The sequence below is a fragment of the Scomber japonicus genome, chromosome 8 (genome assembly GCF_027409825.1).
Source record: "Scomber japonicus isolate fScoJap1 chromosome 8, fScoJap1.pri, whole genome shotgun sequence".
Classification (NCBI taxonomy): domain Eukaryota; kingdom Metazoa; phylum Chordata; class Actinopteri; order Scombriformes; family Scombridae; genus Scomber; species Scomber japonicus.
This window is the reverse complement of record NC_070585.1, coordinates 9,310,477-9,332,912: the sequence shown is the minus strand read 5'-3', so window position 1 is coordinate 9,332,912 and position 22,436 is coordinate 9,310,477. Positions and strand designations below refer to the sequence as shown.

At 41.6% G+C, this 22,436-nt stretch overlaps 1 protein-coding gene across 4 annotated transcripts; it reads right to left on the bottom strand.

Annotated features, from left to right (window-relative positions):
* Positions 1 to 1,896: 1,896 nt before the first annotated feature.
* LOC128363380 (protein phosphatase 3 catalytic subunit alpha-like) lies at positions 1,897 to 21,511 on the bottom strand. 4 transcript variants are annotated; one of them, XM_053324370.1, is made up of 13 exons: positions 21,469 to 21,511; positions 18,857 to 19,012; positions 17,999 to 18,015; positions 17,402 to 17,513; positions 14,031 to 14,176; positions 12,382 to 12,521; positions 10,967 to 11,044; positions 9,538 to 9,632; positions 9,026 to 9,151; positions 8,090 to 8,167; positions 7,859 to 7,943; positions 7,506 to 7,603; positions 1,897 to 2,118 (listed from the first exon to the last, which is right to left on the bottom strand). In XM_053324370.1, the coding sequence occupies exons 1-13, from the start codon at positions 21,494 to 21,496 to the stop codon at positions 2,015 to 2,017; spliced, it is 1,263 nt and encodes a 420-aa protein (XP_053180345.1). In that variant the 5' UTR covers positions 21,497 to 21,511; the 3' UTR covers positions 1,897 to 2,014. The 4 variants fall into 4 exon arrangements, with proteins under 4 accessions (XP_053180345.1, XP_053180346.1, XP_053180343.1 ...); XM_053324368.1 differs by lacking the exons at positions 1,897 to 2,118; positions 17,999 to 18,015 and adding exons at positions 3,439 to 3,617; positions 6,473 to 6,520 and having other exon boundaries at positions 18,888 to 19,012; XM_053324371.1 differs by lacking the exon at positions 17,999 to 18,015 and having other exon boundaries at positions 18,888 to 19,012.
* Between the last annotated feature and the right edge of the window lie 925 nt (positions 21,512 to 22,436).

Genomic DNA, 22,436 nt, shown 5'->3' with positions numbered 1-22,436 from the left:
TCCTACAGTTGAATGTTTGAGCTTTACTATACAGAATGATGAATGTGGAGAGTTTGATACAATAGGCTGTTTTCAATTGAATATCTGATTTCAAAGGGTGGACCTACAAATGATTGTGACATCTTGACAACTTGGTGATGTGTGGTGTCTGCTCATGAGGTAGAACAGGATGTCCATGCCGTTTGATCTCCGGTTCCTCCGGTCCCTCCGGTCTACTTGCCGAACTGTCCTTGGGCATGATTCTAAAGCCTAAAGTGTTCCTAATAGCTGTGCCATCAGGTTTTGAATATGTATGTGTGTGAATGGTGGATGTGGCTTGTAGTGTAAAGACTAGATAGAATAGAAAGGCACTAGATAAATGCAGTCGTTTACTATTTACCATAACTAGTTTTGAAGCCAATAATGGTCCAATATTCAACTTACACCAGTGTGAAATGGAAATGTGAAGCATGTGTTGACTTTACAATGAAGTCAACCTATATTATATCTACATATTTATAGACTCTGGACACAAATTATCATTCACAGTAGGGTTTTTTTTTTCCTTAAAACATGTCTTGAGGGGATCTTTAAGTACAGTAATTAAATGTATGTATTTAGTTATCCTCCACCATTATGAATCTTAATCAAGCTACTGTAAGTAAGAGTGTTTAGAATAATTAGTATACTCCTGAAATCAGTCCAGCTACAGGTGCTTGTAAAGTGAACATACAAACAATAAAGCTATTAAGGAAGTATTATAGTACAGTTTTCTTATCTTCTAAAGCTGCCTGTTGTTCCTACATGACAGGGTTCAGCTCTGTGCAGTGAACAGGTGTGTTGAGTTGAGTTGAGAACATGATTATCATACTTTTCCACTATGTAAACCTTGATTTAGTAACTGTATGACGGGTCGAGTCAGTTTGACTGGCCTTGATGAACTCAGGGTGCTTCTTCTGGTTTATCTGTGTGTGTGTGTGTGTGTGTGTGTGTGTGGAGGGTGTGGGTGTTTGTGTGTAGATGCTCAGTGGCAAGGAAATAAAGGCTCAGTATCCATACCAAAGGTTCATGCATATTTTATTCAAGAGTAAAAAAGTGGATCGTCCCATGGGGCATGCTTACAGTGTTAGTGACTGGGGAGTCAAGACAGAAAGAGAGAGAGAGAGAGAGAGAGAGAGAGAGAGAGAGAGAGAGAGAGAGAGAGAGAGAGAGAGAGAAAGAAATAGAGAAAGAGAGAGAGAGAGAAAGAACCGTGGCACAATTTCTATGGCACAGGGTCTCCCAGGGGGGTTCACCTCTCCCAAAGAAGCACAACAAGATCAACCAAGGAGCAACGCAACATGAAGAGCAACCAGCAGAGAGAGAGAGCTTAAATATTAAGAATAATGTCCATAATAAATAGAATCATAATAATCATAGAATCATAAATATCAAATAACAAGAGGAATCATCAAGAATTATGATCAGAGAGTACACTTTTTTTTCCTTTAAATTGTGACGGCAACACACCAGCTCTTCTGTTAAAATGTGTCTTTGCTGCTTTTTGCTTTGAACAGCGCAAATTTTAACCATGCAATCATGCTTTTGGCTGCCTGAATGCCTGTGCCTCTGTATATAGTATGGTCAATGCTAGTTTAATATTTGTTTATCGTTATTCATATGTATCATTAAAAACAACTCCTGTACATCGACAAAGAAGAGAGGAGAGAACGTGGACTCGACACTTTTGAATAGAAGCGTACTGTCATTCTGTACAGTGTCGAAAAGAAGAAAAAAAAAACTGGAAACACAGGTCGTGAAAAAGAACGAAAAGAAAAAAGAAAACATGAAAAAAAATGAAAGTATAACACAAAATTAATACAAAAAATAAATAAAATCAACATTATGTACAAAATAAATTACTCATTATTCCTCAGTTCATTTATATTAGCCAGCAAAACAAGAAGAAAAGAATTTCCTACCATAGTGAAACACAGAGCACAAATATAATCTTCACATTATTATCAAAGAACTTAACTCTGCATGCACTGATGCGTTAATATAAATGCTTTACAAAGACCTTTTTCTTCTGACTTCTTCTTGTTGTCTTGGCTGCTGCCTTCACCAGAAGAGTCTGTTTCCTCTGTAAAATATCATTTCCTGCTTTTTAGGCTGGAGGTTTCCCAGCTGTCACTGCTGTTTGGTCACAGACAGCAACCAAAGCGGGAAGAAAGAGAGGATGTAGAAAGACAATGAGTAGAGTATGACTTCACATTTCAACTCCCCCCTGGCTCCCTCACATTATATATAAAGCATTCTACTTCCGCTATACTGCATCTTGTATCCTGTGACCATATGCATCAGATGTGCAATAAAACCTTTCTATGTATCCTATTTACACACGACAGGTAGGGAGAAACACTTGCTCGCAATCTGACCCAGGGACCCAGTTTGAAGCCTTTCCCGAGAGCTAACTGGCCTGGGACCAGAGGGGATGAAGGGGTGAATGGGGGTGGGGCTTCCACTCGACTTCAAGTGGAGGGTGGGTGCAGTGTAGTGCTACAAAAGCAAACGGGAATCTCCTCCCGAGAATGAAAGGACAGCGAGGGCTCAGATTAGACTGCAGCTGAGATATTCTTCGTCACACATCTCACGGCGACAGATAAGCCAACCGTAACACTCCTCACGTCAAAAATGTATCTTTTCGCCGATCTGCACGTGTTTTTGCGAACGAAAACACTTTCTTTTTTTTTTCTTCAAATACAACCACACGGACATTTACACGTTGAATCATGTGCACGCACGCAGGCAGGCATATCCACGACCCTAGAAAATCAACCCATTGCAAGTTTGGTTCCGCTTCCTGTTTCGGGATGCAAACAGGAAAAAGAAGCATACATATCTTAAATGCACAACACACCCACCCCCTCCCCTACACTCCCTCCGTGCAAAACACATGCCCGCCCGCCTGCCCGCCCAGCCCGACAAAACACACTCCAGCGACACGGCCACGTCATGCTGACACTGTTAACCCAATGGTGATACACGCGGTGACCAGCAGCACCTCCTGTTTTGCATGGGGCGTGATTTTGTTTCGTGTTTTCTTTCCTTTTGTTGTTGTTGTTGTTGTTGTTGTTGTTGTTGTGCAGGTACATGGGAGTTGTAGTTCTCTAAATAGGGTTGATCAGTTCAGTGAAGAGACTCAGCCTTTTGGTGGTAAAGTCCGGGTATGCTCATGCCTTTACATACAGCTGAGGGCAACGGGAAGAGGGAAGATAATCATGTCTGTGTGTGTGTGATCGCTTGTGTGTGAAGCCTATTAAATGTATGAAATACTGTGTTTGTATGTGTGTGTGTGTGTGTGAGAGAGGGAGAGATTTCTCTTGTGTATATATGCCTATGTACAGGTATCTATAAATGAGTACCATATCAGTGTTGTAACTGCAGGTATGTGTCTGGGCATGTGGGAGTGGATGTCCATCACTGTATATTGCTGTTGCTGTCGGTCCCATTGGGCTCTCCCATGTTCATGCGGCCCATCGACAGGCCCACGCTGTTGACGGCATCGCGCCGCGGTGGCATCCGCTCGTTGATGCGGTCCAGACCTTTGGCCTCCTCGAAGCTGCTGATCCGATGCTGCGGGGAGAAGCCTCGGATGGCTGCGGGAGACAAGCGGGAAAGCACCCACCCACACACGCAACACACACACACACACACACACACACACACACACACACATACATACATACACACACGTAGAGTTAATATTTAACAAGACATTTAGTAGAATCTTGTGTATCCAAACCCCTGGAGGCTTGAAGCAAATATTCAGAGCACTGAAAAGGACTGAAATTCCAAACATTTTATTAATTTATGAAATGAGATAAGAAAAACTTTTACAAAGCGTTAAGTGTATGTTTTGAAGTGTATTTCGTCTTTTTAATGGTTTCATTTGAGCATACCAGTAAAGACATTTTGATCCAGATTTTGCTCCCTTTAGTTTTGGGTTTGGATAAACAAGGTTCTGTCATATATGCACATCAACAGCGTTCATACACCACACACATCAGCCAGTGTTCATCTGTTGTCTGAATGCTGAGCTAGGATTAGTTCGACCTCTGGCTCACAGTGAATGTGACAATCAGTGCGACCTGGCCTTTGATCCTAGATCAGTAGACACCTGGTATGGAACAAAGCAGAGCTGCACAGAAGCGGTCGTTCATAAGTTATTAAAATGCGTCTCTGACGTGACGAGTTTTTGACAGCAATCCGACTGTTTAAAGAGTTGCCGCTTAATCCTAAAATGAAGTCGTCTATGAGCAAATATAAAAGGAAAGGTGTCAGGCCATTTGTGAAGTTCATGTCTTTATTGTCCACATTATAGATTTTGGCTTAATTTGATCGAATTTGTAATAATGAACTTGGCACAACTATTCCTCAGGATTAGTCATTGGGAGGATGTCGTCAGGGCTACCTCGGCTTGGGCTTGGAGAAAGAAAGTTTGACAGTTTTGGGTAAAACTCACTAACCCTCTCTTTCTTGGCAAGAGTTAAATGACAAGCTAGCCAAGCTGGCACTGTCCTGAAAAAAAAAGGGTAAAACTTGTATGCAGACGATGTGTGGTTTTACATGGAGCTGTGTGCTGGAACTACTTCTTGGCCCAGCATAGTGACCTTTTGAAGTCTCTGCTGGAAACTTCATGATAACAAAATGACAAAGAGACTTAAGGAAGTGACTGGTCCTCGCCAAGAAATAGTTCCAGCACACAACTCTCCCATAAAAACACAACTTGTTTTATATTTCTCTGCTTCTGTATGGATTATTCAAACGACATACAAAAGGTCCAAATACTGGTTGAATTATGCATTTTTGGAGCCTGAGCCAAACTAGGGACCAAAACTCATGATATCTCAGGTTTTACAGCTTCAATTTTGACCAGTCTTTCTTTTTCTTTTCTAAAAAAGACTCTTTTATTTGAGTTTTCCATGTTTATTGAAGAGCAGTTCTACAATCCTGGAGGATCACTTTACATTAGACAAAACTGAATCATATTTTGGGGGACAATTAAAGCTTGTGACTGTGTTTGTTATCGAAACTAGTTCCACGAAAACCAACACAATCTCACAACATGAGGTTTTGAATTTAGCTGAGTTGCATTCTCTGTGTGGACAGATGCTCCTGTGCTGTTCAGGAGGTCTGTCTAAAGAGATTATCGCCACTTTTGAACAACGGCTACTGTCACGTTACCTTTGCATGCATGCAGCTACTCACAAATACAGTTTGACACCATGTTACCCAGCAGACAGCTAACACCCAACTAACAAATCAAATTACATAACAGAAAAACATAACACGAGAGATGCCCATAATTTATTTGCTTAAACAAATTATGGGCTGTAATTCGGGTCAGCTACAGACAGCATTAATATACAAACATAAAGACTACAGTTAGGTAAAGCGTGTAATAACCTATAAAGCCTACACAAAATACAATATAGTAAACACAAATACCATGACCACAATCTGTTCAGAAGCACAGCGAGAACCTGGCAGACCTGTCCTGGCTTCTTTTAGCCATACAGACATGTTTTTTCTTTTTGGGGCCTCTTGAGTGAAACCTAATTCCATGAAATCTGCCAAATTGATCTTCTTTTTCTTTTTTTTGACACTTATTATTTTATTACCATGAGAGCACATATCTGTGGTGAAATATTTTACACTAAAGAGGAACTTTGCACAGACTTCAACCACATCAAAAAGTCTTCTTCAGCAAATGGAACTTACTCAGGTGTCGTCACATGTGCAAAGTACGGTATAAAAACTTAGGTCATGTGAACCATTTGAGACCATGGGATATGATCAGAAGGTCAGTGAAAAGCAAATCTTAAGTTTAGAATATTCTCCCACATATGAAATATTTTGGGATTGGTTTGTAAAATGAATATACATCTATATTTCTGCAGCTGTTCTGCTGTTTGCTTGTAAAGGAACAGATTGATCGCATGTTCATTTTCTACAGAACTACAGCAACTACAGAATATAAAGAAAAAAAGACTAACACACCGCAGACGAAAGGAGGTCTGAGTGACCCCGTCTTCCTTCACAACACCCACTCCTACCTACAGCCCCGCTCTTCTTATCTATGTGTGTGTGTAAGAAAACATTGTGTGCGATGTGCAGTGTGTGTTACATCTGAATAGGGTGTAAATAAATGTGTGTGTGTGTGTGTGTGTTGGGAGAGAAGCTGTAGTGTGTAGTTCCTGTTTCCCAAGAGAAGGAAAAAAGAGAGTGTGTGTATGTTTGTGTGTTAGTGTGTTTTAATGTGGTGGCTTCAGCGTGCAGCGGTTTTTAGGCTTTGTTGCGAGCGCTGATGCGGTTAGAAGAGCTCAGTGCATCGTGGGTAAGAAAAATCTATGACCTTATGAGCATGGGTGGCTGAGAGCGCAGCCATGCTGCACACAATCGCGCACACACGCACACACACACACACACAGTGAAATGAGTGGGATTTTACCTTCAGCATCCTTAACTGTCTCGATGGCTTCAATGGCCTCAATGGTAGCTGAAGGATGGTCAAACATAAAAGAAGAAGAGAGAGAGAGGAGGACAGGAAGAGAGAGGAGATGACAGAGTCCGAGAGAGGAGATGAAGTACAAAGAAAGAAAGAGGAGAAGAAGAAAGGAGTGAAGGCTGAAACATGCTTCTGTGCAGATATGTGTTAATGTCTTTGGTTAAGGGCGCAAAGATGGGGAATATGGGTGTTAATCGCTCGCAGAGGCTTGTCAAGGAGTTGATGTACCCGCTGTCAAAATCTCAGCGCGTCTCATGTGTTGGAGTTATATGTAGGTACTTCTGAAAAAATACTGACCATTTGAGCAGAAAAGGTTATCAAGTCCAACAACCGGCAAGTTGTTAAAAAAAGGAATCTAAACACAAAAAATCACACAGAAGGAAAATGTAGTAGATCGATGTGCAGCTTGCAGTAAGGTGACCTCTCTTCACGACGCTGTGAGACCTACCCTATACATGTGCAAATGTTAAAAGTGTAACTTTTGTCGATGATACCAATACAAATAGTTACACACGACACCTCCAGATCTGTAAACTCAAAAGCATGTTTCAGGCTTTATTCATGTGGGGCTCTCAGAGCAGCACTGAGGCCATTGCAGGGTTAGAGGGCACCTGGTGTTAGCAGTAGCTGGTGTTAGCTCGTTATCTCAATCACACATGCAGACACACGCACTTTGGCTGTCTGGAGGTGTTTATCTGTTTACACTACTACTTCTTATTTTCTGTCTCTCACTCACACACATGAGGAGCAGGCTGTTAGTATCCTCAGCGCCGGTGAGGTGAGGTGGAGAGAGTGAGGCAGAAGGATGAGAGGAGATAATCAGCAGTCGAGGAGGAGAAGAGGAAAGAAGGCTGGAGAATCTGAAGGTGGCCTTGTGTGTACTTTGTGGGTGTTTTCTATCTGTTTGTGTGTTCAGGGTTAAGTCTGAGTGTGTGTGTGTGTATAAGCGTGTGTGTGGATGAGTAAAAACACTCACCGCTCTGCAGGGTCTGTTTGCCCCCAGACAACACTCCGCTTGGCAGCATGCCTGTAGGGGTCAGCCCCTTCAGGGTCAACACGTTCTCACTCTCCTCCCTGAGAGACGGACAGACATGGCGTGTGTGTGCGTGACAGATGTGTGGATAAAAAGAGAAAGCAGGTGATGAAGAGAGAACAACAGAGAATTACACACTTCCTCACGGCGTGCACCTGCAAACTCTCAAAAAACACACTTTGCTAATTAAAACACTCGGAATGTGAGTTAAAGAAAAGCAACAATCTGGTGACTGTTTGAGAACTTCTTGAGAAGTTCAAAGAGACACGTCGATGTTTAATCAGAAGTCGACCCACCGTAGAACTGAGAACATTTTGGCCATCTTCCCGATGGCTCGTATCTTGTTCTTGATCACCTCTTTCCTGGCTGCTGCTGCGCTGGCTGTGAGAGAGTCAAACACAAAATCTCTGTCATTAATGTGATTTCTTGCAGAATCATCACAAAATGAGACATAAGGGAATATATTTCAGCTATTTATTCATTCATGCTTGCATGTGGTTAAAATCACACTGCTGTGTGTTCCTTACCGTCGAAGATCTCCTCGCCATCGTTCATGAGTTCGTCGTCAGAGCAGATACTCAGGACGTTGACTAGCATTTCAGTCACTGCAGGGCAAAACAGAGACACGCTCATACTTAACCAGGGACGCAGTGAAGGACAAATCCGACTAAGCTCTGGCTACCCACCAATCTCTAATCCTGTAAGTAAGGGTTGTCCACTTTTTTAAGCTGATATAATAGCTGTATTCAGACAATGCATTTTTAAAAGTGGTATCAGAACAATATTAAGTGTATGAAAGGGATCTAAAGGTGTCCGAAGTACATGACCCAATGAAGAGTGGGAAAAGGATCACATATATTCAAAAAAGGCCATTTGCACCTTTATCAGAATGGTTCACTGTTTTATGTTCATAGATGATCCAGAAGCTTTAGCACATACAAATGTATCACAAATATAATTTCCAGTGATATAACAAAGACGACTTCGATTTTTACGTCAGATTTCATTGTTTTAATTTATTGTACAAGAGTGAACTGAGCCAGAAAAGCTGCTATTTTATAGTACTTTAAACGAGATTTATGCCTCTAAATAAAACTGTAAAGCAGCTTATCAACAGTGAAGTTTGTGCTTTTTATGCTTTTACTGCTTTAGGATACACAAGTCTGACCAGAGTCTGCCAGTTTAAATCAAACATGTTGCACAAAATCATGTCAGCCCCCAAAAGCAGGATTTGTCATTCTTGAGGCTCTTTAAAACATGGTGATCTGTCCGGGTTTGAACCCAAAAGCCAACAAACCTCAAATAACCCCAGATTTAGATTCAGTGATAAAATCATTTGAACTGAACGGCATTTCAGCTTAGTCTAGGAGAGGATTCTCCAAAAACATTATAACTGTATCATATGTGTGAGAGTCTAAGAAGGAGGATATATGTGTGTGCATGTGTGTGAATGTGTGAGATACCCTTTTCTCCCACGAAAGGCAGCGACCAGGTGAAGACGTCCATGAAGTTGGGCAGCCAGTATGGATGAGGAGAACAGTTAAACTGACGGATGTTCATCACGTTGTTCTCATATTTCAGCACCGCCGCTGGACACACACACACACACACACACACACACACACACACACACACACAGACACACGTACATTAGTCTTTTGATTAGTTGCACTGTTGTACATGATCACATTTTGTAAAGAAATCTGCAAAATAAGTGAATTTATTGGGGTCATATTAGAAGAACATTATTTGTTTTGAAAGTATCCACTACCAACATTCAGTGTGTAGTTATTAATACATAACAACTTCATCATCAGCTGTTTCTATTGTTATGTAACGTTCAGTCTTGCATGAGAAATAACATACTGTTCAGTCTACAATAATTGCACCGGAGTGCTCATGCTTCAGTATGTGTGCATAAATTATCTATGCAAGTGTGTATTTATGTATTTGTGCATGTGTGTGTGTGTCAGACCTTTGTTGTTATAGACATCCAGATAGTTTGGAGCAGAGAAGATGGTGATGAGAGAGGGGAAACCTGTAGTCTGACTCTTCCTGTACATACGATAACTGAGGAAAGAGAGACAAACAACACACCCACATTACAGCCACTCAAACTAAACATTGTGGATGAAAACTGAGGATTTGTGGCTGAAGGCAAGACAACCACACATTTAAAACCAAATAAAGAGGACAGAGTCCTTGGCACGGCTGAGGAAATCAAGGTAAGGTAAGTGCCATTGAGTAGGGCACTGAAACTTTTTAGGGCCAGATGTAGAGACCTAGAGACAATAAAAAACAAGTGTGGGTGCAATTAGTTTTATGTACACAAAGACCTGACTTCAGGCATGCAAATGCACACAAGCAAGCACACATAATTCATTAGTGCCCACAAACAAAGAACATAAGCAGCCTCTTCTAGCAGGGTCCCTGGAGGATTTGATAATTAAGACTCCAGTTTATTTATTATTAAAAGATAATCCAGGTGTCTAGCAGAGTGTGTTGGCTGTTTTCTGATTACAGTGATCTTAATTATGTCTTTCACTGTAGTGTTTTTGCCAGTGTTCAGTGCAGCTTCTCTATGTTAAATCATCAATGCTAATTAATCATCAGCACAGTTTGAAAACTTTGTCCATAGCTGACCACTGTGCACTGTGTCTGACCATGAGCCTATCAAATTAAGGTAAATTCATGACTCTGTAACAAACAGGCTCTTGATTGGCTGCTTGCCACACACATGGGCACAGACCACTTTACAGTCTTTTAGAACATTATAATCAATTTAAGATTATTTTATTGTATGGAGTTGCTTGATTAACTTCAAGTGCGAAAGTGAAAAAAAACAAACATTTTTAAAATCAACTATAGAATAACTTCTACTCACATGTACAAAACCTATTAAAATATAATTTCTATTGACCAACACAAGACTCATGGACTATTACCCAAACTGCACAGCTTCATCACAGATAAAATGGTGCTAATGGGTTCAGAAACAGCCCAAATCAGAACAGTGCTGCCTTAAATGCTGCATTATATTTAGAGGATTTTCACTAACAGATGCCAGGAATGGATTTGTGGGTCAGAAAAGTGTGTTTTCCCCCCTTTATTTTATAACAACCTTTCATGACTCTTCGTCTTACTGCGCTGTTTTCAAGAGATGACTTAGTTCCTGTTACTGCTGCTTGTGCTCCTCAGTCACACGTTCTTTGATAACAAACTCGAACAATGCTTATAACTCAGTTTGAGGGTAACTGAAGGAATAATGTGGTAATTCCCTGACAAAAGAAAAATACCAGCGCAGTACATGAAATGTCGAGGTACATTAAGCCTTTACATTAAATGGTGCTTCCTGTCAAGCTGAAAGAAGGACTGAGCCGTGCCAGTCAGTCAGCGAAGCTTACCCAGCATCCTGTGCTTCATGCGCTCTGATGATTGACAGCAGGTTGTTGGTCTGTAAGAACTCGCACACTGCCGGGTAACTGGGGACAAAGAGACAGAAAGAGAGGAGGAGAAACAGCAAGTAAATGCATGTGAACTGGGGCAATGCAAGAAAAATATCCAAAAGATCCAGTAAAAACCACTTTGCATAACAAACATGTCATGTTATAAGCAAGACTGCTGTAAACCACAAAAACAGATGGAAGTATTTAGGGTCCACCAGTGGGAGATGAGTAGGCCTCTTGTTTTCAAATGTCATGTCTTACTGAGACCAGCAGGGGGCATCAGTGAGCTCAGGCAGACCTGAGCAAGGTTTATGGCCAGTGCTATGGGGGCCAAGTGCACACTGGTTGGTCGATTGATGCTGTGTCTGCTAAACAGGGAAAATCACTGTGTTCAACCACAGACAACATGTCATAACACTGACTTCAAGACGTACGAATGCACAGATGCTCCATCTGTCTTTCAGCTTCCTGTCATTTCTCCATTTTCATTTTTTTATTTCCATCTTTCATCTTCCATTCCCACCAGCACCAGCATCATCACCACCACCACCACCACCACCACCCTCCTTCTATGTTGCTCTCCCTCTTTCTCTCACTGTATCTTAATATCACTCCATATCTGGCAGGAGTAGCCAGTCGTCATAGCAACAGAACCGTGCAGTCTCCCTGGGGATTGTGGGATATCGTTTCATGCTGAAACCTAACTGTGTGTTTGTGAATGTGCTGCGGTTATGTGTTTGCTCATATACTCAATGCCTGCCTCTGTGTGTGTCTGTGTGTGTGTGTGTGTGTGTGTGTGTGTGTGTGTGTGTGTGTGTGTGTATGCAAACTGGCCAAGATTTTTCAGTCTCTTGCACAAATCCCAGTGATTGTTATTGGATCTTGGATCTGGTGTAACCACACAGCAGGCATCTCTCTTTCTCTCTCTTCTCATCACCAGCATCCCAAACCAACAGCCTGAAGTCCACCTAAAAACTTATTAGATTTATGATTTGTAGATGAAAGTCATATCTAGCTGATGGCAGGCGATCATGAGGCACCTAGATCATTCGAGAACATTTCGAATAAACCCAACACAAGGCACACAGGAACACATTCCAGGATCAGTCTTATTTATGGCTGCATCTGTCAGCTGTTAATTTAAAAAATAGTGTTCCCAATGTGTATTTTTATACCAGAATATTGCATTCAGTCTGGCTTATTTGGATAACAAGTTAGTTCATATCTCTGAGCTTCATCAGCATAGGGATCTAAGGCTACCAGACTATATTCACTCACATCGGAGTCTAAAATAAACTGTCAGGACTCTTATGCAATATTTCTTTATGCTGGTGTCAAGGTGGACACTGTGAAGAGTCATTTGGTCACAGTACCTGTAGAAATAGGAGCAGCCTCTGACTGTGTTGTGGCCAAAGTACTCCTGGGTCTTCTCATTGCCAAAGTCTTCCAGGGGGTCTGCCCACAACAGGTCACACATGGGCCCAAACGCTGGGGGCTCCTTGAACCGGTCCAACTAGGACATAGAACACACATGCAAACACACACAGAGAAATACACAAAAATGTAAACACGAATGCTCCGTCACACAAAGAAATACACTGACACAAAGAAACACAACATTTTAGGAAGTGATATAAACTGCACAGAAATGCACCAGCGCCTATAGTGTAAATCAGAGGAGAAAGAAAAGCAAACACATAGCCTACACATGCACACACATGCACATACACACACACACACAAACATACTGTCAGAGCATCTCCATGGCAACCCTAACCACATAGGAGGGAGATGTCACACCAGCAGATTCACCATGGAAACACTGCCATTAGACGAGGAAGTGTGTGTTTTCATGTCTGTGTGTTCATGTGTGTGCCTTTGTAGTCTGTATGTGAACTGTATACATACAGCATGTGTGCGGCTCTCATTCTCTGGTGCTGGATTCTTATTAAACCCCTGAGTATACAACACATCGCTGAATAGAAGCTTAAGTATGTATGTGCTGCACATACGTTGATAACATACATTAGCATTATTTTTCTTAGCGAGTAGAAGTATGACAATTTTACTAAATTCTTGCTAATGTGTCTTCTTCCCTACAAAGGCAGTGTACCGACAGAAGCAGGAAAGTTTAGAGAGAAAATTGTATAATAGCTAGACAGGTTGTAATGCCTACATTTTATGTCTTTTCAGGGTCATTATTGTAAATACCCCAAAAGATCCAATTTCTGCCCTTAACTGTTAGCATTTGTTTTTTCAGCAACATTTTAACTGGTTTATTTAGGAAAACAAACATTGATTATTAACAGTACATAGTACATAGGGATTCAATGTATCTCTGTTTTAATTAACACAATAAATTAATTTACTATTTAAAATGAGCTTAAGCCCACTGTGTCAAATGATAAGTGATGGCACCAACTGAGATCTGCTAAGCTAGTCAGCATTAGCATGTTTTTCTCCACTGAGACAGAATTAAGATACTATCTCATTTCCAGTCATGTAGACACACTGAAATACAACGTTGTCCATTCATAAAAATATGTTATTATTCATTCACAGCTAAGGAAAAATTAAAAAAATGAATGTAGTTTTAGCTTTAGCTAAGTCCAGCTAGCTTTGTATTAGCACAGTTCTCTAGTTGGCTGTGTCCCTGTGGCAGAGTAAGAGTGACAGCAGCTTCTAGTTTACCGAGCCAAAGTGCAGTTACAGCAGCCTGGGCAGCTATACAAAGCTTGAATGCAGTAACTACACAGCCAGTAAAGCTGCAGTTTGGCTTGCTCTTTAGTCAGCTTTGTTTTGTAGTTACTGTACTATTAAAAGAAAGCTGTTTTCTCATTTCTTTGACATCATATTTCGATGGGATTTGCATGGTAAAAGAGATGTGAACAAGTCTGATTCTCATCTTAACTCAAATGTGACAAAATAAGTAGTAAGTGTTTTGCCTTTGTAGGGTAGATTTGCTCATTATAAATGGTGTGTGTGTGTGTGTGTGTGTGTGTGTGTGTAGCTCTTTTTGTACCTTCTTGATGTCGTCCAGCGTGTGAATCTCTGGTGAAAGCCCCCCATGCACACACAGGAACTGCTGGTTCATCAGGGCTGCCAGGGGCAAGCAATCAAACGCCTCCATGCAGGAGTCGTACACCTGCTCCGAGTACTTGATCTTACCTGGAGGTGGTTAGAGAGGAAGGAGGGAGAGAAGGAGGAGAGGAGGGCGTATTTCAAGACTTGAGACAAAGTGCCTTTTTGACATGCTTTGAATCACCAACATCTCTGTGAACGTACAGTCGGTCCCTGTCACCATTTCACACTGCACAAGGAGCACAGAGAACAAACAAACATGGAGCTTTTACATGGACGGATCTGAAGACCCTCCGTCATATGAAGGCTTCAAACAGACTCGTACGGATCCTCTGAAAACATAATTTAGTTCACTTGGGTGTAAAAGCGCTAACATGTAGGATTTTCAACATAACACATTATTAATTTATGCAGCCATCTCTTCTCCAGCAGTCCCATATGACCTGTGTCTCTGCTCTCTGATGATTTAAAAATGCCACTTCTCCGAAAAGAAATGTACATTTGTGGAAAAAATGCTCCACATTACAGTGTATTATTAATGCAACAAAGACTATGATTCTGTTTCTAGTGAACAAAATCTGACCCAAAGGTAAGCATGAAGCAGTGGAGAGACACTGTGAGGCAGATTTTTTGATTTATAAAAAAACTCCTTTGATTTGGCAGTGATATCAATGAAGACATCCAACACGCAGCATCTTTAAAGTACATTTCACACATGGGCGTTACAATACATCTGACACAAAACAATATCACAGGATTAAAATAGCTGAAAGGAGATCGGAGAAGAGAGAGAGAGAGAGAGAGAGATAGAAGAAGAAGAAGAAAAAAAGGGAGAGAGAAGGGTGGATTTTGGATGAGAGCAAGCAGGAGGGAGGAGAGAAAGGGAGAATGATAATTTCATAAAGAGAGAAGCAGAGAGATTGATAGGAGGAGACAGGAGAAGGCGGAGAGGTTAAGAGCGGTGAGAGAAGGAGAGGAAGGAGAGGAGATGACAAGGGAGGAGAGAAGAGGGATGGGAAGGAGACGGGAGAGTTTGAGGACATGAGAACGACACGTACACAATCAAAGCCGGTATTGCAGAGTGCCAATGTACAGTAGCCAGCATTTGTGTGTGTGTGTGTGTGTGTTGTGTGTCTGTGTGTGAGTGTGTGACAGCGAGGAGTGTATTTGTCAACCTCTCCATCTGCCTTGTGTAGAGCAAGAGCTCATTATTGCTGGTCCACCAGTTGTCAACTCATCACACTCACACACACAGACATACACACATACACACTCAAACATTTATGAAGACAGTCATAGTACATGCACTTGCACACACTTGTGGTACACACACACAGACTCACACATACACACTCACACACACAGCAGATGGTAATTGAGGGCGACCACTATTCGCTACGAGCACCAAGGGAAATTAGCTTCATCGTCCCATGGCCAATCAGACACAGAGGAGTAAGTCCCTGAGCCAATCATTAAGGGCCAAATTAATTTGCTGCTAATCACCCACTCTCGGACAGGACGCCGAAACTCACAGGGAGAGAGTCAGAGAGGAGGAGAGAGACCGGGGGAGGGAGAGGAAGAGGTGGATGAAAGCCGGAGGAGGAGAACAGACGAGAGAGAGAGAGAGAGAGAGAGAGAGAGAGTGAGAAATAGGAAACGAGGAAGGATAGAAGGAGCAGAAGAGGGATGGATCGGAGTGTGGGAAATGAGGGCGGGAAGAGACTGCCAGTAGCAGAAAAAGGAAGCGGAGGAAGAACGGACGGTGATGGAATTTGGGGGGAGGGGAAGTGGTGTGCATGAGGCTGAAGTAAGAGCTGTACTACATACATAAAGAGCTTTCCAAAACCAAAAAAAACACAAAAAAGGCAACAAAAGTGTGAGTAATGGAGTGTGTAATCAGCACTATTGTAAGCTGCAAATGTCGTGTTGTAAAAACTTAACTCAGCATTACTTCCAAGACCAAAGAGCATTTCATTAGCTAAAAAAAAAAAAAGAAAGAAGGTCAGGTCACAATAGCACATCCACTGTGTAGTATTCCCCCGCAGTATCAAGCAAGTCCTGGATCCTATCAGAGTTTAGGTTAATCTTAGACGTTCTGACTTGCTCTATATTAGATTATTAGAAGCTTACACTCTAGGAACCAAAGCCATATGAAACAGAGGCTAGATTTATGCTTTATCGTTCATATTTTCAAGTATACTAACCGAACCCACAGATTGACAAAGTGTGTAAGTTAAGAAGCAGTTGGATCTTACAGTTTTCATTATCATGCTGCAGGACTATACTGAAAACAAGACCAATGCAGTTTGTTTCTTTCTATGTTTTCTACATGGATCATCAACCAACTCATCGAGCGTAATGTTAATGTTATTGGCTCATTTCAGCTGGCAAAGTTGATGGTCCCCGGCTAGAAACGAGAAGCCTGTGTTTGTCTTCTTCCATCATATTGTCAATGCTTCAAAAAATACTAGGCGTCTGGTTGCCATTATTATCGTGGAAGGTGCATAGATGCCATGTGAGGATGAGGAATTTGACAGGCATAGCAACAGTATCTAAGAGAGGTGAGGATAAGCAAATGATCAATTCTGTTGTTTAAAGGTTGCAGTTTGTAGAATTTTAAAGGTGCAGTATGCAGAATTTAGGGGAATTTAGTGGATATGGAACTTGGCAGAAATGGTATATAATTTTCAAAAGTATGTTTTAATTACTGTATGATCACCTGAAACTAATAATCCTGTTTTCTTTACCTTAAAATGAGCCCTTTATATCTACATAGGTAGCGTGTCCCCTTCCATGAAGTTGCTATGTTTCTGCAATAGCCCAGAGCAGAGATGCCAAATATGCCAAAACTGTATGTTCTCCTATGTCCTTGGAAAGGGAAGGATGAGGGCAGAGTATTTAGGTGTTCAACCTCACCACTAGATGCCAATATAGTCTTTTAGTCTTTAAGCAAAACATGCCCCAAATGTCTCTGTTCCAGCTTCTCCTGTGTGAATATTTACTGGCTTTCTTAGTAAGATGAAAAAGATAGGAAATTTGATATCTTTGGGTTTCGTACTGTTAGATGTCAGCCTTTAAGCAATTTCATGACATTTTTTAGACCAAAGGAATCAGTTCATCAAGAAAATAATCAGCAAATGAATCGATACTGAAAATAATGATTGCAATCTTACACAACTGTACAGTAACTTCAACAAAAAGAATAGATGGCGCTTGAGGGAGTAAAAAAACAACAGAAATATAGAGGGGGGTAAGTCGGTTGAAAGAGAGGTGGAGCATATAAAAGGAGGAGAAAACAAAAGAGCTACTCACATTCTTGTTTGAAGGTGAAATATTCTGTCAGATGTCTACATTCATGGTTTCCCCGTAGAAGAAAGAGCGTCTTTGGGTAGAGGATTTTCAGTGACCACAAGTATAACACACACTAAAAGTTCACCAGGGAAGAAAAAGCATAAAAGTGATTAGAGATCAACAGCTGCATAGGAAACCTAAGCATTTTGGACACATTTATAATGCATTAATATGAATGGTATCAATCTTCTTGTCAACCTCTAAACAAGAAAGTGAATAGTATTTCCCAAAATGTTGAGCTGTTCCTTTAAACCACACACCACAGTGAAATCAGCATTTGCTTTGGCACACCATTGCTTGCGAGTAATTGTATGAGGCGGAGTTATTTCACTTTCAGTTCCCCTCATTAAACTCAAACTGGAAATTCAAAGCGTGACACAGAATCACGATGGAGCTGCTACTAGGAATTCCTTCTCTGAATGAAGCATCCACTGCCTAAATTAATTGAGCTGAAAGCGAATTGATCCTTACCCCAGTCTAAAGATAGACGTAAACAGGATTTGGAAAAGAATTATCCCAAATCAAACCGTGCTGATTAACAGGGGGGAAAATGAGTACAAAATTCCAGTTGTTGTGTGTAAGACATAGAATCGCACAGCCTACTACTCAATATGTTCTCACTGTTATCACTTTGTTAACCCTACAAATGGCTCAGAGGGTGTTCTCACACCTTTACTCACTAACATCCCTGCTCCACATTAAGTCCTCTGTCTATGTGCCCTTGAAGTGTGTCAGGAAGGTGGCCTAAATATTGCTCCCCAAACTCACTCCATGTCAGTGATACATCCCTTATGCCACAGTGGCTCAACAAGCAAAGGCGTTCACCATATGTTTGTATAATTATACATTCAAGTCACATCTGTGATGCATTTCTTCCAGACAATGTAATCACAAGAATATGTTATTGCACTCACGTAAAGAATCAAATGTCCAAACGGCCCTCTGTGTAGTATACTATCTACATTCAGTTCCCATACATATTTCAGTGAGGAGGATGCTATATAGTAATTACTGACCTTGAATCTATTATGTCCTATAGGCGAACACAGGCTGCTAAATCTAATTAGTGGGTGAAAGCTGATCTTTATGATAGCAGGTCTTTGTTGGTGAATTTTAGGTTATATCACCTTGGTATGAACATTATCAGAAACATGTATGGTGTGTCAGTGCTAATCTGAATGTTTTGCACATTCATAACAAATTAAATACTCTACAGTGGTATAACCGTGTACCTCAACAGTGAAATAAACATTGCCCACGGAAATTGTATAATAGTCTTCTGGGCAATATACATTATTATGGGCATGGATTTAGTTGTAAGCTTACTGTATACACAATATAGGGAGCTTACAATATGTTTGATTGGATGCATACACAGTCAAATGAGGATATGAGGTATATGCTATAGGGAAGAATGCACACTGGTAGATAATGGGTCCGATTTTACCTCAATACTGAAGTAGCCCCTGTCCACATAGTCCCCTAGGAAGAGGTAGCGTGTGTTGGCAGGAGAACCTCCAACTTCAAACAACTTCATCAGGTCGAAGAACTGGCCATGGATATCTCCACACACTGTGGAAATGGCACACAATAGTATTATGATTATCATAACAATAGATCTGCAGTCACATAATCAGTTTCCACAATTCAGTTACTGTGAATGCATGTCCACCCCTGCTTCAGTGGTTCCATGTGGCTGACTTTTAATCTGTCCAATCTGCTGATCTACATACATCACTAAATTGTCTAACAAAATTAAAAAAAAATCTAGCCAAAATCTACCAAAAATGATATTTTGTAGAAGAATGTAGTCACTTTGAGATGTTAGAAAAGTCAAAAAAGGTTGTCAGAAAAGGGATTCCTCAGGGATTTGGAAAAGATCCTCTCATTTTGTTTTTATCCACGCTAGCAAGCATGGCTCTCTGGATGGCAATGTCTGCCTGTGAATTGTTGGTTGGCCACTTTGTTCCAACAACTATTGTCTGGATTGGGATGTAAATTGGTATCCACGCTTCCCTCGGGATGAACTGTAATAATATTGATGATTCCCTAATTTCTCATTTAGCACCATCATCAGGATAAAATTATAACTTTTGAACTATATTTTGACTTACAACCACCTGGATACCTGTAAAATGAATGAGATCAGCCTGAACTCAGCACATTAGCATGCCAACACACAGAGCTAAGATGGTGAACACTGATAAACATAATACTTGCTAATCATCATCATCATCATGTTAGCATTGCCATTGTGAGCATGTTAGTATGCTGATGTTAGCATTCAGCTCAAAGTACCACTATGCCTACAGTCTCACACAGCTGCTAGCAAGGCTGTAGACTCTTTATCATCTGGCTAAAATACCTAAGATGTTTTTGTTTACATGGTACTACATGGCACTATCATTTGCTGTTGCACTGCATTTACATCAACAGATATTTATTCCAGTGATGATATAATAAGACTTCACAGCAAGCATTTCATATCCAGGACTATTGGATCTAATTCAGATCAGACTTCATATTCTGAATGCTTCATATTTTGAAAGACTTCAGGACTGTCTGTCTGTATGATCTGCCAGCATACATCTTCCTATCCGCCTCCCTCACCATCTGTCTGGCCTCTCCTTTCACTTTTAGTTGCTGTCATAGTTCCCCTCTGCAGCCATTTTACGATGGCCATTTTGCATCTGTCTGACTGGCTACGTCTGTCTGTCTCTCCATCTGCTTGCCATGTTAATGTCTGATTTTGTGCCTACTCCTAAAGCATTCTCTTTAATTTGAACTGGGAATTGGGAATCCAAAATGGCATGAGTGAAATTGAGCCATATCAGTCTGCCTCCTCAGACCTGTCTCTTTATTCTCCCTGAAGCCTTCGTGTGACAATGTAAAAACCTGTCAGCTGTCCACCTGCCTGACTACTCACTAGTTGGTCTATCTTACCGCATTTTAAAGAGTTTAGACCCTCTCCTCAACATTGTATTTGAGAATCTGCATTATTCTGACATAGATTTATCTCTGAAAGTTAAGGCTATTTCCAATCGCAGCTAACGAAGACAAAAAAATCCTCTCAGGTGGGTGTTTCTGGGTCAGAATCTGTAGAAGCGGAGAAACTTGGAAACATGGATCAATATGTTGCTCCTTGGGAATGAGCATGTTTGAGAACCTCTGCACTAAGCTGCTTATGATCGACTGTCTCTCCATCTGCCTGTCTATCTGTCGTCGTCCCCGGGGATCTGTACCTGTGAAAGCCGAGCTATGTTCCCACTCTGCGTGGGCACGCAACCCACACAGAATTATCTCACAGCTCGCATTTGCATAAACGCACACACAAACACATGCAACTACACGCAAATACATTAACCAAGCAGTGTCAATAGGTGGAGAGAGTCTAAGTCTGCCTGCCTGCGTGTCTGTCTTCTCTGTCATCGTCTCAGAAACTTGTTTTCCATTTTGTTCTCCATCGATCTCAATCTCCCCCTCCTCCCCTCCACATTCTCCTCGGTTCATACCATTTCCCTGGCAGGGGAATACATGCAGATATTACCAAAGCCAGCGCCTGCTATTGTGAGGTGCATAAGTGCCAATTGGTTCTCTCAGTGAAGTGCGACCGAACAACAGTTCATATTAAAAGGGTGGCAGATACATATGGCAGATTAATGAATCGACGAATGGAATCTGATTAATATGTAATTACTGATCTTTCTGCCTTTTGCTCCGCAGCTCCATCTCTTTTCCCGTCTCTCTTTCTCTCTGTTTGACTGTTGCTATCTGTGCCCTCACTGTGCAAGTGTGTGATCTATTCGCTTGTCACTCAAGCGTGCATACAATCATGTACACACACGTAGATTTTTTTATGTGTGTGTATGTGTGACATGGAGTTTTTCACATTGTATTTAACTGATATCAAGTTAAGCTTTAAATCAGCAATTAACCATTTTCCACTGATTAAATTAGAGATTAATTTACATTCATCACCCTCCCCCTCAAATTTTAGCATTCCCTGATTCTTCATCTCTATACCATACCCGTGACTGGTGCCTCAATGTCCAACATAGTGCGCTCCTGGCGCAGGATGGCGGCACCCTCATCGATGATGCGCAGGGCCACGGCCTCCTCCAGCCGGCCCTCCTTGGTGAGGTGAGCTTTAAGCAGGTCCACCCGCGGCCGGCCCTCGGCGTCAAACACCTCCTTCATGGTCAGCCGGTGGGCCAGGGGGAAGGGGACCGCTGAGAAGGGAGGAGAAGAGATGGAAAAGATTAAGAAATTGCAGTGGAGAAATATGTGAATGGTTGTATGCTTGTATGTAGAGGGGATAATTGAACACAGATGGTTTATGGAGGGATTGAGAGTAGTTGACACAAAAGAAAAGAGAAGAAAATGTACTATAATGTTAAATATGATTAACTGATATTTCCTGTATTGTTCAACAAGCTCGACTACAAATATGAAAAGTCCTCAATCCTCACCATTATCCAGCTGCAGGCTTTGACTCTGTGTGTGTGTGTGTGTGTGTGTGTGTGTGTGTGTGTGTGTGTGTGTGTGTGTGTGTGTGTGTGTGTGTGTGTGTGTGTGTGTGTGTGTGTGTGTGTGAGGGAGTTATGGGGGCCTAGGCGGGTTGTATTGAAGCAGAGGCTGCCAGAGTTATCAGGGCTGCCTGCCTCTGTTCTGCAGTAATGTCTCTCTGCCTCTCTGCCTCTGTTCTGCAGTAATGTCTTTCTTACATAATGAAGGCCCCCAGGGCGCTGCTGGAGAGGGGGGTTGACTGACGACGGGGGTGATACAGCAAGAGTGCACAGCTGCACGTGAGGAGTCACATACACACATGCAAAGACACACTTGACAAAACGCAGACACATACACGGGCATTCTTAACAAACAGGCACAAACTCGGTGGCAAGAAACAAAAGGCAGAGGCACAGGGGCGCATGCGTACATCATGTACGGCACAATGGCGTTAACACGCATGATTGCATGTGTGTGTGAACCCACAGTG

Excerpts from the sequence above, each read along its gene's own strand:
- LOC128363380 (XM_053324368.1), bottom strand. The coding sequence starts at position 21,496 with ATGTTGGACATTGAGGCACCAGTCACGG. Across the intron at positions 19,013-21,468 it reads CATTGAGGCACCAGTCACGG|TGTGTGGAGATATCCATGGC; the intron begins GTATGGTATAGA and ends CCATTTCCACAG. Across the intron at positions 6,521-7,505 it reads CAAACAGACCCTGCAGAGCG|CTACCATTGAGGCCATTGAA; the intron begins GTGAGTGTTTTT and ends ACCATCCTTCAG.